The sequence below is a fragment of the Panicum virgatum genome, chromosome 1K (genome assembly GCF_016808335.1).
Source record: "Panicum virgatum strain AP13 chromosome 1K, P.virgatum_v5, whole genome shotgun sequence".
NCBI classification, from domain to species: Eukaryota; Viridiplantae; Streptophyta; class Magnoliopsida; order Poales; family Poaceae; genus Panicum; species Panicum virgatum.
The window spans coordinates 54277747-54292094 of record NC_053136.1 but is presented as its reverse complement, the minus strand read 5'-3'; the positions used below and the strand labels follow the sequence as shown (position 1 = coordinate 54292094).

Below are 14348 nucleotides of genomic sequence, written 5' to 3'. Positions count from 1 at the left end.
CTGTGCCCACCGGACGTCCAGGTAGAGACGTAGGGCCTCCAGAGCGACACACCTACTCTACAGACCACGTCCACGCTCAGCGTAAAAGAGGTCGACATGGCCGGGGTGGCCGGGGTGGTTAGGATGTGCTTCTAGCTGTTTCTGTATTTTTGTTATGGACATGTCATTATGTTATACTTATTTCGTTCTCATACATCACCTATTTCGTTCTCATTTGCGTATGAGTGTGAATTGCTAGCTTATACTTTTCATATTCATGTTCTTTACTAATGGTTTTTATTTGTATCCATATCTAAAACACATCTAATGGTGGTGCCCACAACAGGGAGCCTGCCGCCCCCTTGGCGGGCGGCAGGCCCCCGCCGCCCAGTGGGTTGGCGGCAGGGGGCCTGCCGCCCGCCAGGGGGCGGCAGGCTCCCACCAAGGGCTCCCGCGCAAATAATTTTTTTTAAAATTTACATATAAGTCACTGCCGCCCCGCTGCTGGGCGGCAGGCCCCCTGCCGCCCCCCTGCCGGGCGGTAGGGGTACAGAACTGTAAAATGTGATATTGAAAATATATTTCTGTAAAAAATGTTTTCGAAAAATATAAAAATAAAAAAGGCGCAAGAAACCCCAAGGCCTTCCTCTGGGCTCGGCCCATCATCTGTCACGGACCCACCCATCGCCACCGCCCTCCGACCAGGAGGAAGAAACGGTGCCGCGGCGCGGAGGGAGGAGGAAGAAGCCTCTCGAGTCTCGACCCTACGCTCCTCGCCTCGCCGCCCGATCCAGTCGGTGACCTATGGCGGGCGAGGGAGAGGACGAGGCGGCGGCGATCGAGCGGCAGCTGGAGCAGCAGCTGCAGGAGCAGCAGTCCTCCCTCGCGGCCGTCGACGAGGCCCTCGCCGCAGATCCCTCCAACGCCGACCTACTCGAGGTGCGTCGCAATAGAACCGCCTCTTCGAGCCACATCTCCTGCCGCGGCCTCTAATTAATTGCTAAAATGCTAACTCCCTTCAAAGTTCAAACTGAATCGAATCCCAGGGTGTGGGGATTCTAGGGTACTGTGATTCGTAGCATTACCAGAAGGGAGAGGATAGCTCTTGGTGACTGGAGTACTAGTATGTTGAGAAATCAGGACAGCTTGGCTGTTAATTTGCTGCACCTTTCTTTTTAAAACCACTGCACACATTGGTACACATCATAATCATTTGGTGTAGAGTATCAGTCGTGAGTAGGAGTAATATCTCTCACATGAGAAACCACTGCATGAGTGAGTAATATCCCTTACATACTAGCTCATCTCTTCCAGATAAGAGTTCATGGATTAGAGTTGCTGCGTGGCATCAATGCATGTAGGAGAAATGATTTTCCTCTCGCGCTTTACATTCCTGAGTTGTGGATGTTCCCGTGTAACAATTTTTTATAAAATTCTGAAGTTCTTGTTGCATGTTTTCACAACGTAGTGTTGCTTTTGATGAGTTTTAGTACCATTGTCATACAGTTTAGCTAATAAATGTTTTAATGTTGTGTTGTTGTTGTTGTTTAAAGGTTCGTGAGGAACTTCTTGCTGCGATTAAGGATGCGGAGGAGGGACTTCTCGACCTGAAGCATTCTAGGCTAGTGAAGCAAATAGATGATGTTTTTCCAAATGAGGAACCAGCATCCCAAGCACCAGAAATCGCTGCTGAGCCATTAGACCCAGATGATATTGAGCCAGAACCACTTGTGCCACACGATTTTTCGATTGGATCAAAGTGTAGATTCCGGCACAATAATGGCCGTTGGTATAATGGATGCATTATAGGATTAGAAGGTTCAAGAGATGCAAGGATCTCATTTTTGACACCCACATCTGAAAACATGGCGGTGAGTTATCTAATCTGATTGTCATTCTTAAACCTAGATTGTCATTTGGTGGTGTCGACCATTCTCTGCCTGATGAAAACTGTGCTTGACCCCATAAGCCCCTGCTGATATGGTTGGCACTGGCTCTCTTGAAAAAAAAAAGATATTGATGCCACTGTATCTATGGAAAACATTATTTGAGTGGCCCTGGACTATTGCATGGGCGTACAGCTAAGATTTCCATTGTCACAAATATGCATCAAGGGTGTCTCTATGCTCTACAAATGATTTCAGTGTTCAATTCAACAGAAGCTCATGCTATCATGCTAGGGTATAGAACCATTTCAATCTTCCATTGCATAAACACATAATCAAAATAAGCCCATATTACTTTGATGGATAATTGATAAACCCTACTTATGTAGGGTGCATGAATGATATTTTGTGGTGATTTTTTTTTGGCTGCTACATACTATTTAGAAGTTAGAATAAACTTTATGAAGCAGAACCTTGTAGCCATCTAAGATAGATTTTTCACATGGCACCCTCTGCTCTGTTCCAACCCGTCCATAGCCAAAGTTAAATTTGAAGCAGGAAGGGAACTAAGAGAAAGTCACAGGTGGGTACCCTGCATTGCAACTGCAGCTACCTTTCAATCTGCCATAATTTTCTTCTGGATAACATGAATATAATGCTCGGAGTATGTGGGCCATTATTATGAACAAACTAACTAATACAAATCTGCCCGTAGTGCAGATGTGCAAGTTCTTTCTACAGCAGCGATGTCGGTTTGGTAGTAACTGCCGCATGTCCCATGGTATGTAAATGGTTATTTGGCTGTTGGAAGATCTAAGCCTAATAAAATGCCCTTTGTTATTGAGCTCTTTTTCCTTTTGCCTTTGACATAAAGCAATAGAGATAGCATATCGTGGGTGTAAACTTTTGAAGATAAGTTGGTTTTCGGATTGATTGTGTTGCATTGTTGATGAATACTGTATTTTGTTTTTCTTGTTTATTTTGCCTGTGTGTCATAAAGATGTGTATATTTTTTTGCCCTTTCAAGCTTAAAGAAATGGCTAATTTAGAAATTATCCTCAGGTATTGTGATTCCTACTTCAGCATTGAAGCGATTCACTCCAACTAGATGGCAGCAATCATTGGTTGGCTCCAGCATACTGGCAGCTTCTGGGCATCACTCTGGCCTTTGGAGGAGAGCTGAACTTGAGTCGTGGGATGATAATCTGAAGCTTGGCCAAGTTGTCTTTCAAGATGATGGGAGTTCTGCAAGACTTCCAAGTGATTCTCTTTCTGTATCAGAATACGCTGATATGAGTGACGAAGATGATGAAGGAAGCTCAAGTGAGGAAGAATCTGAGTTCAGTGATGATGCTAGCCAAGAGGATGGATGCGTTCACCAGGGTCTTGGCCTTCTAGAACACACAAATTTCAGTGGCATTCAGACAGACACCGTGATCTTTGCAAAATGGGAGCACCACACCAGGGGTGTGGCCTCCAAAATGATGGCAAAGATGGGCTACCGAGAGGGGATGGGGCTTGGTGTGTCTGGCCAGGGCATGCTTGATCCAATTCCAGTCAAGGTACTACCCCCAAAGCAGTCACTTGATCATGCTCTTGCTGCAAACGAGGCTGATGGAAGTATTGGCAGTGGTAAAAAACGCAGTCGGGGTGGTAAAAGAAAGCGTGAGAAAAAATTTGCTGAACAGGCGAGAGCTGCTAAAGCTGAAGAAGCAGAGAGATCTGTCTTCAGCTTTATCAACAGTCATCTAGTGAGCCAAGATATGCCTGAAGCTTCAGCCAACAAAGTTAGAAAGGGGCGATCAGGTGAGGCAAGTGGGCATGCTAAGACGGAGGACAGAAGATCCTTAGTTGCATACGATGAGGAAGTAAAAGAACTGAGGATTCGAGTTGAGAAACTGGAAGAGATGAAGAACCGAAACCGCAGAGACAAGGCAGTGTTTGAAGCTGCTTCAAGGAAACTGGAAGAGACTCGAAAGGCACTAGCTGATGCTGAAGCTACTCACGCTTCAGCAACAAACGCGGTTTCTAGAAAGGAGAAAGAGAAGAAATGGCTGAAATTCTGATGCCGCTTTGATGTGCCAGGGCTTCTGTCTATTTTATCTTCTGATAAGAATCCGGCGTGATGTATCCAACTTATAATTGTTCCTTCAGTCAGCTGCTAGTCTGTTACTGTATGTCTATCGGGTTTTAGGAAATCTGTTGTAGAAGTAGTATATTATTACTATTTAATTATCAAAACGATGTGGTGTCTATTTAGAGGAGGTTTTTAGCTCATTATAATCATCAGCGGTAGTATTTGGTAAGTAGTCATTTCCTTTGCATTTCTTTTCTATATATAGTATATCAGAATGAAGATGGATGAATGCTCGCCAGTGCCGCTCCATGCAGGTAGGCATTCCATGTTCCTGTTTTGAACGCTGATCGGTTTTTACCTCAGAAGATTAGTGATTCGCAGTCGTGGACCTTAACAAGTTTGCCTAGGGTGACTCGCATCGCATTAATAAAGCACGGTCGTTTTAGGCCTTCACGGCGAAGCCGTTAACAAAACTGGACCCGAGAAAGCCGTAGGATATTGCAGCCGACTCAGTCTCCTTATCCGGTCCGGTCCCACCCAACCAAACACGCGGCCGAATCCACCTTCCTTGACCTTTCCCCTTCTTCTCCGTGCAGCCCCTCCCCAACACGCGTTCCCCTCAAATTCTCCAGCACCTGCTAGAAATCCCCAAATCCGCCGCGGCGGGCTTCGAATTCGATCCCCTTCCCCCGAGTCGTCGGCTCGATCTGATCGGCGGAGCGGCGAGAGCAGCCACCAAGCCAACCATGTGGGCGGCGTCGTGCCTGGCGTCGTGCTGCGCGGCGTGCGCGTGCGAGGCCTGCCGGACGGCGGTCGGCAGCATCGGTCGCCGCTCCGCGCGTATCGCCTACTGCGGCCTCTTCGCGCTCTCCCTCTTCGCCTCATGGGCGCTCCGCGAGGTCGCCGCGCCCCTCCTCCAGTCCATCCCATGTGGGTAGCCCGAATCCCCCCTCTCGATCGGTTCGATTTGACGCTTCAGCTGATCGAAATATTCATGCGGATTTCGCTCCCTTTTTTTCGGCAGGGATTAACCACTTCCACAAGACGCCGGACCGCGAGTGGTTCGAGACCGACGCGGTGCTCAGGGTCAGCCTCGGCAACTTCCTCTTCTTCACCATCCTCGCCGTCATCATGGCCGGGATAAAGGACCAGAAGGACCCCCGCGACAAGATCCACCACGGGGGATGGATGGCAAAGATCTTCTGCTGGGCCGTCATCGTCTTCCTCATGTTCTTCGTGCCCAATGGCGTCGTCAGCTTCTATGGTGAGCGCCCTTCCGTTCATCTGTTTTATTTGTCAGACCGTTTGATATAGTTCCACGCGGTTGATATTTGTGATCATATTAGAATGATAATTGTTGGGAGATTGCTCCAATCTTTTTCGGCCCAACACCCTTGGAAGAAGTTTTCTCAAATGAATGTCTCATGTGGAGATTGCTAATATTGTTCTACGCAGAACAAAATGATGGTCCTTGGATCATCTACAGTGTCTTCAGACCTTCTATATTTTCATCGGATGTGCCCAATTGCACTGCATGTGTGCGTGGCCCGTGTCCTTTTTTTGAACCTCTCTCTGGTGTGCTATCAGAATTTAGAACATAATTTGTTGTTCGGTTTTAGATTCAGAAACAAAGGAATAAATTGAGTTGCTTGAATTCCCTGAACAAATTGAGTTGCTACTCTGTTATCTGTGTTATGCCAATTGTTTTATTAGAGATAGAGATTTGAGTAGAGTGGTGATCGTTTGTGCAGTTTGGGATTCTTACTGCAATTGTACTTCTGCAGAGTCGATTTCCAAGTTTGGATCCGGGCTGTTCCTTCTTGTTCAGGTTGTTCTTCTGTTGGACTTTGTGCACGGATGGAATGAGAACTGGGTCGCTAAGGATGAGCAATTCTGGTGGGTTGCCCTCTGTTGCCCTTGTTTTAGTTGAGCTTACATGGTTTAGTCTGAACTTCGATTTCTCTAAACCTGGTATTTAAACTTCTCCATCACTGCAGGTACATGGCTCTATTGGTCGTGTCAGTTGTCTGTTACATTGCCACATTCTCTTTCTCAGGTCTTCTGTTTCACTGGTTCACTCCATCTGGACATGACTGCGGACTCAACCTGTTCTTCATTGTCTTCACATTGATTCTTGTTTTTGCATTTGCTATTATTGCCCTCCACCCAAAGGTATCATCTTGTGCTTCTTTTCTTCGTTTTACTGATTCAGCCAGAATATATCATTCATGCCTGTACCATGATAAGTTATACACAAATTTGTTTGTGCATTTATATGTTTGCTATTCTAGATACTCCTTGCATTTGTTTGACTTGAAATAAATCATCTCAACTCGGCTACCCATAAACCAGTGCTTCTACTGAATTTAACCTGCATTTGTGCTTATGGTGAAATTGAACCTGTTAATTTTCAGATCAATGGTAGCTTGCTGCCTGCATCGGTTATTGGTCTCTACTGCACCTATCTGTGCTACAGTGGACTCTCTAGTGAGCCCAGGGATTACGAGTGCAACGGGCTTCACAATCACTCAAAAGCTGTGTCAACTGGTAGCCTTACACTGGGACTGGCAACCACCATCCTTTCCGTGGTGTACTCTGCTGTCCGTGCTGGCTCCTCTGCGACTGTGCTCTCACCACCCGACTCGCCACGTGGTTAGATTGGCTTCTCCAGCTAATGAACTAGTTTTGTAGAGTTTGTGTTGTTGTTTATGCCTTTCCTTTAATCTTCAGGTACCGACAAGCCATTGCTTCCCTTCAGCAAGGCAGATGAACAAGAAGATAAGAAGGATGTGCCCAGGCCAGTGACATACTCCTACTCTTTCTTCCACCTCATATTCTCCCTGGCCAGCATGTACTCAGCAATGCTCTTGACTGGCTGGTCAACCTCCATTGGTGAGAGCGGAAAGCTTGTTGATGTCGGGTGGCCATCTGTCTGGGTCAGGATTGCAACCCAGTGGGCGACTGCAGGTCTGTTCATATGGTCCCTTGTTGCTCCGATCCTCTTCCCCGACAGGGAATTCTAGGTCAACCACGACAACCTATGAATGCATGCATCCCTTTGGAGCATCAACCATCAATCATTTCTACTATGGTAGCTAATCTGTCCTATAAAAATATTTGATCTGTAATACATGCCGTGAGCGAATCGAGCATGAAGTCAATGTCTGTCCGTGGCTATCAAGTCTGTCAACTTAATAATATTTGGCATCAGGTATTGTGCCAGTATGTGAACAGTGAAATTGTGCTGCTTGTGTTGTATATACTGGAATTTGTGTTTGTGTAGGTCAATCTTGCGTTGTTCGAATGACAATGAACGACGAGTTGAAGTGTGCTGTATGACTTCATGCCATTTGGTTCAAATCACAAACTCAACGTCCTGGATCCTGCATTACTATCCACAATTTCACAGAAGATTGAAGATTTAATCCCCATATCATCTGCTGCTGACATGCAACTTAGAATGCCAAAGCATCGCCTCATTTATAGATAGGTACAAATATGCAAAGGGCAGAAGCCTCCCTTCTACCTAAATACAGCACAGTACCTGCTAGAAGCCTACAGTCGCCTATGTGTCCTAATGAAGTTGGTTGTGATCAAAGAAAGCACCGCGTCGCACGCGTACGACGCCGCGGCCAGCACGGCCGACGCCGCGAGCAAGACAGCCTTCCATTGCCTGGTCGCCGCCAGGATGGAGGCGGCCACGGCCGCCGCCGCGAGGACGGCGAAGGCGTTCTTCAACGAGGTGTACTTGTTGACGGAGGCCCTGCACCCCTTGCAGTGCACGACGTGGCGGAAGTACCTGTTGGTGGGGTTGGGCGCGTGCACCGTGCCGACGCCGCCCTTGGCCGGGAAGGAGGCCGAGATCCCCGCGACGGCCCCCGCCGGCGCCTGCTCGACGACGGCCGGCACGGGCGGCGGCGCGAGGCTGCTGTGGCCGAAGTAGTAGGGCATGCCGTGGCCCGCCCTGTCCATCCACTTCCTGTACTCGGCGACCCAGGTGTCGGAAGAGCGGAGGTTGAGGTAGAGCTCCCTGGTGGGCACCTGCTCCCGGAGCAGCACCTCGTTCTGCGATGACAGGAACCCCATGTCCTGCTCGAACACCTTGCACGCGTTCTGGTGCAGGTACCAGGCCGGGAGCACCTTGGCGATGGGCGACCTGACGGTGGAGCCGAAGCGGACGATGAGCATGGACTTGCCCTGGCCGGCGGGGCGGCAGAGGAACTGGGCGGAGAAGCACTGGTCCTTGCCGTCCTTGTCCGTGTACTGGAGCGTGTTGGTGAGCACGCAGGGCGCCTGGAAGCGGAGCAGGTTGCGGAGGTGCGGCGTGCGCGTGCGGCCCCAGTAGCCGGCGAAGCCGCGCGCGGTGCGCTCGGTGACGTCGAAGAAGAGCGGCTGCGCGTCCTCGCGCTTGGCCGTCCAGTCGGTGCGGTCGTGGGAGATGGGCACGTGCGCCGGGTCCATGAGGTTCTCCAGCAGGATGGAGTGGTCGTAGGGGAGCTCGTGCACCGTCGACAGGTCCGTGAACCCCGCCCGCGCGTACGGCTCGAACCAGGGGAGCTTCCGCTCGTCGGGCGGGTTCGCGTCCGACATCCACACCCACACCACGCCCTGCGAGTCGCGCACCTCGTACTTGCGCGCGCACGCGCTCCGGGGGATCTTGCCGCCCTCCGGCAGCTGCATGTGCATCCATCCATTGCTATTATTTGCTCTGGCCGTGTGAAAAATCAATGCTATGTGCATGGATGGGATCAGCACAAGACCTGTGGTATCTTGACGCACTTGCCCTCGCCATCGAACTGCCAGCCATGGTAGAGGCACTCCAGCCTGCCGTCGACGATCTGGCCTTCCGACAGCTTCGCTAGCCTGAAAAGCATTTTGGGCGTGATTAAATCATTTCATTTTAATCAAACCAATCATACTAGTTCATTCCTGAATAAGACTAGTTTTGTAAGTACGTAGGCCACAAGATCGATGCTGCAAGGAATAAGAATTGATCTCACCTGTGCGGGCACCGGTCCTGGTGGCAGCGGAGCACGCCGTCGCCGTCGCGCCAGAGCACGAGCTGGCGGTCGAACACGGTGAGCGGGAGCGCCGCGTCGTCGGGCACCTCCTTGGCCAGGTACAGGGGGTACCACTCCTCCTTCCAGTCGTACCGCCCCGCCGCCGCGGCCGCGGCCGCGGCCTCGTCCCCCTCCTTGGGCAGCAGCACCCCGTCCTCTCGCGCGCCGGCCTCCTCCACCACCGCCGCCCGGCACCTCCTCCTCCTGCTCCTGGCCGCGCCCCCCGGCCACCGCACGACTGCTCCTGCGGCTGCTGCTGCTGTCGCCGCCGGGTTCTTGAGGCGTGGAGCTTCTGCGGCCGCGGCGGAGAGGCGGAGGAGGAGAGGCGAGAGGGGCACCGTGGCAGTGGGCGTCATGCTTGGCCCCATTTGGCGTTTGGTTGGCGGAGAGCGCTCGATCTCTCAGGATAAAAACCGGAGGGGAGTTTGGTAGCGGCACACGACTCTAGGTGCCAGTCGCCCGCTTCGTGGCTGCGTCACTCTCGTCCAAGTGGCGAGTTCACACGCATCCTGGGCTGGAATTCAACGCAATTTTTTTTCATTTTCTCTCATTTTTTCTTGAAATGAAACGCAATTTTTTCAAGAAATTTGTGAGAGCAAATACCTGCGACAGTGACACAGCACACATTTTTACAGTGCCAATTTGATTCCACGTTAATCTTCTCTCATATGCAGCCATTTTCAAGTGGCCAGCGACGAGAAAATGAAAAGCAAGAAGAAAAAAACCATGGATTATTCCAAGCAAAATTATGGCGCTCCTGGCCCAGCCCATCACGGCAGGCCATGACTAAACCCGGCCCAGCCCCTCATCATTGCTCTGCTGCACTCACTCATTATTCTGGGGCAAAGAAAAAGCAGTCCCACTTTACCAACGGATTGCCGCAATCAGGCTCTCCGCACTCGTCATCCTCCAAATTCACTCTCTAAACAGAATATTCCGTCCTGGTCATCAAGATTCTCAACTCTATATTCAGTTTCTCCGCACACATACATTCTCTATATCTCCTCTCTATACCAACTACCACATGTGGGACCCACACCTCAAATTTTTTTTCCTTTTTTTCACCCCCTCCCTCCCTTCTCCTCTTCCACGCCGCGCCTCCTCTCTCCCTCTCCACCATCTCCCTCTCCCCTCGGCACCCTCCCTCCGGCGGGGACGCGGCGGAGGCACGGGCGGGGCGTGGCCATGGCGCCGCTCCTCCCTCGCGAGTGGAGGCACGGCGAGACGCGGCCTGCGCGGTGGTGCCGGGGGCGGGCCTGCGAGCGGCGGCTTCCTCGAGCTCCGCCGGCCCCATGGCGGGCCCTGAGGTAGGCGGCGGGTGCGCGCGGCGGCCGCAGCCCCGGCTCCCTCTGCTCACGCCGGTCGCGGTGGCGTGGCGAGCAGGGGCGGGCCGCGGCGGCCGGCGGGCCCAGCACCCTCCGCTCGCTCCCCGCCCTCCTCCCGGCGGCGAACGGGCTCGGCGCCCTCCAGCGGCGCGGCGGCCGGGATAGGAGGCGGCCGGCGAGGCGAGGGTCCCTGGCTGTGCCTCCCTGCTTAGCTGGCGAGCGCCGCATCCATCCGTCCTGTCCCCTGCTCCTGCGAGCCGCGCGCGCTCGGCCGGGCCCCACAACCTCCTCGCTGCGGCCACGGAGCAGGGCCGGCACGCGGCGGCGGCCACGGGCAGCAGTGGCGCCCCCGATTCAACGCGGCGGTGGCTCGATCTGGGCCATCATTGCGTCGATTCGACGCGGCAGGGACCACACCGCGCCGCCCCCTCCTTCCTCCCTCCGCGAGTAGGGACTGCGGGGCGGAGCCCATGGCGTGGCGACCTCCTGGCCTCCTCCCTGCGCGGTCACGGCCACGGCCATCGGCGGTCCTGGCTTCGAGTGCGCCTCCCATGGCAGCGCCCGGGCGGAGGCGGCCGCGGCCGGGCAGCCTCGGCGTGGCGGACGCGGCGGCCGGCGGCAGAGAGCGGCCCGGCAGCCTCGGCGTGGCGGACCGGGGCCATCCCACCCGAGCTCCCTCCCTCCGGACCAGCAGACCTGGCACCGGACGCGAGTTCCGCCGGCAGACCTGGAGTGTGGCGGCGGCTGCTCAACCCCCGGCCCGCGGCTTGCTTGCCCTCCTCCGCTCCGGCACTCGAGCTCGACGCGGCCAGATCCGGCGGAGGCGCGGAACCTCGAGCACCCCTGCTCATGGAGCTCGGCGGTCGCGGTGGAGCGCTGCGGCGGCGGGCGCGGGAGGAGGACGGGGGTGCAACGGCCGGTGGCGGGCCCCACACCACGTTGCCGCGTTGCGGACGGCCGCTGCCGCGCTAGCTTTGGCGCGCGGGAGCCCCGTCCACAACGATAGCGCACGGTGTACAGAGTCCCGCTGCAGACAAAAAACTGCGCTATGCTTGCGCTACATGCTTACAGAGCGGGGGAGAGAGTCCCACTGCGGGCAGCCTCATGACGCCATCGTCGCCGCGCTAATCGCAGTGCAGGTGATGGATTTGGATGTCCCCCGGCCCACCCATATGATTTGCTGGAGGTGCAGAAAACAAGCTAGGCCATCAATCATCATCACCACCACCAGTTCGTCGCTGAATGCGCTTCCATAGTCGCCGTCTGCCCGTCGCGCTCGCCGCCGCCGCCCCCGCCGCCGTTTCTACTATACAGTAGAGAGTATAGACTTCTCAGTTTCAAAAATAGAGAGAGAGAGAGAGAGTATAGACTTCTCTCTCCTGGTGCTGGTACGCGTCCTCCAGCCGGGTTGGGCAACCAAACCCAAGGAAGGAAGCAGGGACCTTTAGGTTTCCGGCCATTTCTGGCGTGCAAGCAAGCGTTGGGCGCCCGGTACTCGCCGTGGACTGCCTTCTGGCCACGCGATCCCAGCCATCGCTGCCGACAGCGTGATCTCGTCTCTGGACACGGTGACCCTAGCGTGTTTCCAGCTCCAACCCGTTCATACCGAAGCCAAAACAATTCTGGGCTTTCTTGACTTGCAGTTTTTTTTTAATTACACGATTCCTCTCTTTTTCACGGTGCTGTCTGATGATGATTTTCTCAAAGTTGCAAGTTCCTAGCGGCTTTGCAGGCGCTTCGATCTTTTTACCGCAGCTTTTGACAGCCCTGAGCCCCCGCCGGGGAGGAGCTCCCAACGGGCGGATCGTCCCGGCGGGCAGACCGTGCTGTTTCGTCAAGTATGGGTCGCGGGCGAACAGGCGCCGGGCAGGTCGGGAGGAATAGTAGACGCGTCACGTCAGCGGTCAATCGCCCAGGCGACGTACGGGCTCCTGATTTTTCGTGGTCACTCTCACTCGACACGCGGTGCAGGCTGCCGGCTAGCAGCAGCGGCTATCTACAGGCCCCCAGCCCTGCTGCCTCCGACGACCCCTCACGTTTGGCGAGCCCCATCTCTGCGGCCGTGCATGCTTGCTCGACCAGCTGCCTGCTGTGTTGCCGTGCGTCCTCCGTCACGTCCACACCCATCGCCGCGTACTGCTCCATATAAGATTCAACATGTCCATGTGATTGTGATCTCTGCGCCCAGCACCCCAGCTGCCACGGCTACGTCCTTTTGGAACCAAGCATTTTTCATACGAAAAGCAAAGCCTTTTTATCGCGGCAAGTGAGTAAAAACGCTTTGCTTTGCTACCAGCGAACTACACACAGTCGGTCGACACGTGAGGCTGCAGTGGCCGATGGATGGATCGGCGACGCGTCCCACGGCTACCGCAGAAACCCACAAAAACAGGGGCGTCCAAATGTCGTGCTCGTGCTCGGACTGTGTGCTCGCTCCACCGCATCCTAGGCATGCGACATGAGGATCGGAGCAGCAGCCGGAAACCGAAAAACGGCAGCACGGCTCGCCGTATGTATCTGCTGCCGCTCCGAGCCGGATTCAGATCCTCCGCAGTCGGGTGCCGCGACGTCGCTATGTAGTCACGCTGATCCACCGTCCACCGGCAATCCTCGCAGCCCGCCTGAGGCGGCTGTGAGGCAGCAGGTATAGATGTCCATGTAGCTCGTAGTCTGTTGACCCGCCCAAAGCACGATCAATTTGGTCCGTCCCAAGCATGGCCCGGCCCGTCAACTGTGCCCGGGCTTGGGCCGGCACCCCAGCCCGTGGGTTGGCACGGCCCGGCACGTAGTTAGCAGGGCGGCCCGATGGCGACCCGCTAACTCCAATGGTCAAGCCAGCCCAGCCCAGCCCATAGCCAGCTAGATCTCAGAGTTAGGGAGCAGGCGCAATGTAATCGCGGGCGCCCCCTGCTCCCCCAACCCTAGCCCCAGTGGCGGAGCGTCATTGGGGCCATACAGGGCTCCGGGCCCCTTTGCATGCAAAATTTGCTTTAGTTAAACAGGGGTTTTAATAATGTTCATTACTGTAGCAGATTAATTAACAAAGGGTGGCCCCCCTCATTTTTCGATCACGCTCCGCCACTGCCTAGCTCCATTCCCTACTTACCCCGGCGGCCGCCGCCTCCTCATCGTCTCCGCGACTCCGCCCCATCGCCAGACCACCTCGGCGCGCCCTCGTCTCCTCGGCTCCGCCCCACCACCTTTTTGTCTTTGTCTCCGCGGGCTCCGCCATGTCGCGTCCTCATCCCAACGCTGCCGCCTCCTCGTCTCGGGCTTTCGGCTCTTTGCAGCAGGCACCCCGCCGCCTTCTTCGTCTCGGTTCTGCATAGCGGGCGTGGCCGGTAGGCGCAGCGTCAATGGGCCGGGCTGGCGGGCGCAGCATTGGCGACAGGCGGCCCAGCCGGCATCGTCGGGCAGGGCGGGTGGCGCGGCGTCGTCGGCAGGCGGGGCGGGCAGGCGCGGCCAGCGGTGCGACAGGGCAGGCGGGCACGGCCGACGGCGCGGCATCGGCGGACGGCGGCGGTGTTGGCAAGATCTATTCAAGAGTGCAGGTGGCGAACGGCACGAGCACGGTAGAGTCAGCGTGCTTTTTGAGCCGGCCCGGCACAAAAATGGCCTGTGGGCTCATGCTTGGGCCGAGACCACAGCACGGCGAGCGGCACGGTACAGCCCGTTAACCTGGTCGTGCCGGGCCTAGCCCGGTCAGCTCATGCTCGGGTCAGCCTGGGCTCGGGCCGAGCGGCCCGAATGGCCATCTATAGTCAGCAGCTGGAGCATCGTCGTCGCTTTTAACTTTAAACACGGCCTCGCTATTACTACCCAAAACTGACAAATCCAGGCCCGGATTTCTTCGCTGCTAGTACTACAGGACTACTAGTGTCCAGCACCCGTACCAAGGGGTTAGGGTTCTTTCTTATCCCTTGGTGCCCGTTGCCCAGACCAAAGGGCAACGTCGCAACAGTAGCATGTGCCCTGCTCGGCCATCTCTGTTTTTGTTTTCTTTTTTTGTGAAAAAAGGCCG

General features: G+C 54.7%; 3 protein-coding genes across 3 annotated transcripts; 2 read left to right on the top strand and 1 right to left on the bottom strand.

Annotated features, from left to right (window-relative positions):
- Positions 1–629: 629 nt before the first annotated feature.
- Positions 630–4231, top strand: LOC120644635 (zinc finger CCCH domain-containing protein 18-like). Its single transcript, XM_039921317.1, has 4 exons — positions 630–918; positions 1533–1850; positions 2586–2646; positions 2928–4231. Exons 1-4 carry the CDS (start codon positions 784–786, stop codon positions 3929–3931), a joined length of 1518 nt encoding a protein of 505 aa, XP_039777251.1. The 5' UTR covers positions 630–783; the 3' UTR covers positions 3932–4231.
- Positions 4232–4444: 213 nt separating this feature from the next.
- Positions 4445–7291, top strand: LOC120644644 (probable serine incorporator). Its single transcript, XM_039921324.1, has 6 exons — positions 4445–4872; positions 4967–5206; positions 5727–5838; positions 5940–6114; positions 6357–6594; positions 6673–7291. The coding sequence occupies exons 1-6, from the start codon at positions 4689–4691 to the stop codon at positions 6963–6965; spliced, it is 1242 nt and encodes a 413-aa protein (XP_039777258.1). The 5' UTR covers positions 4445–4688; the 3' UTR covers positions 6966–7291.
- A 16-nt stretch (positions 7292–7307) lies between these two features.
- LOC120644629 (protein TIC 55, chloroplastic-like) lies at positions 7308–9404 on the bottom strand. The gene is made up of 3 exons (XM_039921309.1): positions 8943–9404; positions 8703–8805; positions 7308–8616 (listed from the first exon to the last, which is right to left on the bottom strand). The coding sequence occupies exons 1-3, from the start codon at positions 9368–9370 to the stop codon at positions 7498–7500; spliced, it is 1650 nt and encodes a 549-aa protein (XP_039777243.1). The 5' UTR covers positions 9371–9404; the 3' UTR covers positions 7308–7497.
- Between the last annotated feature and the right edge of the window lie 4944 nt (positions 9405–14348).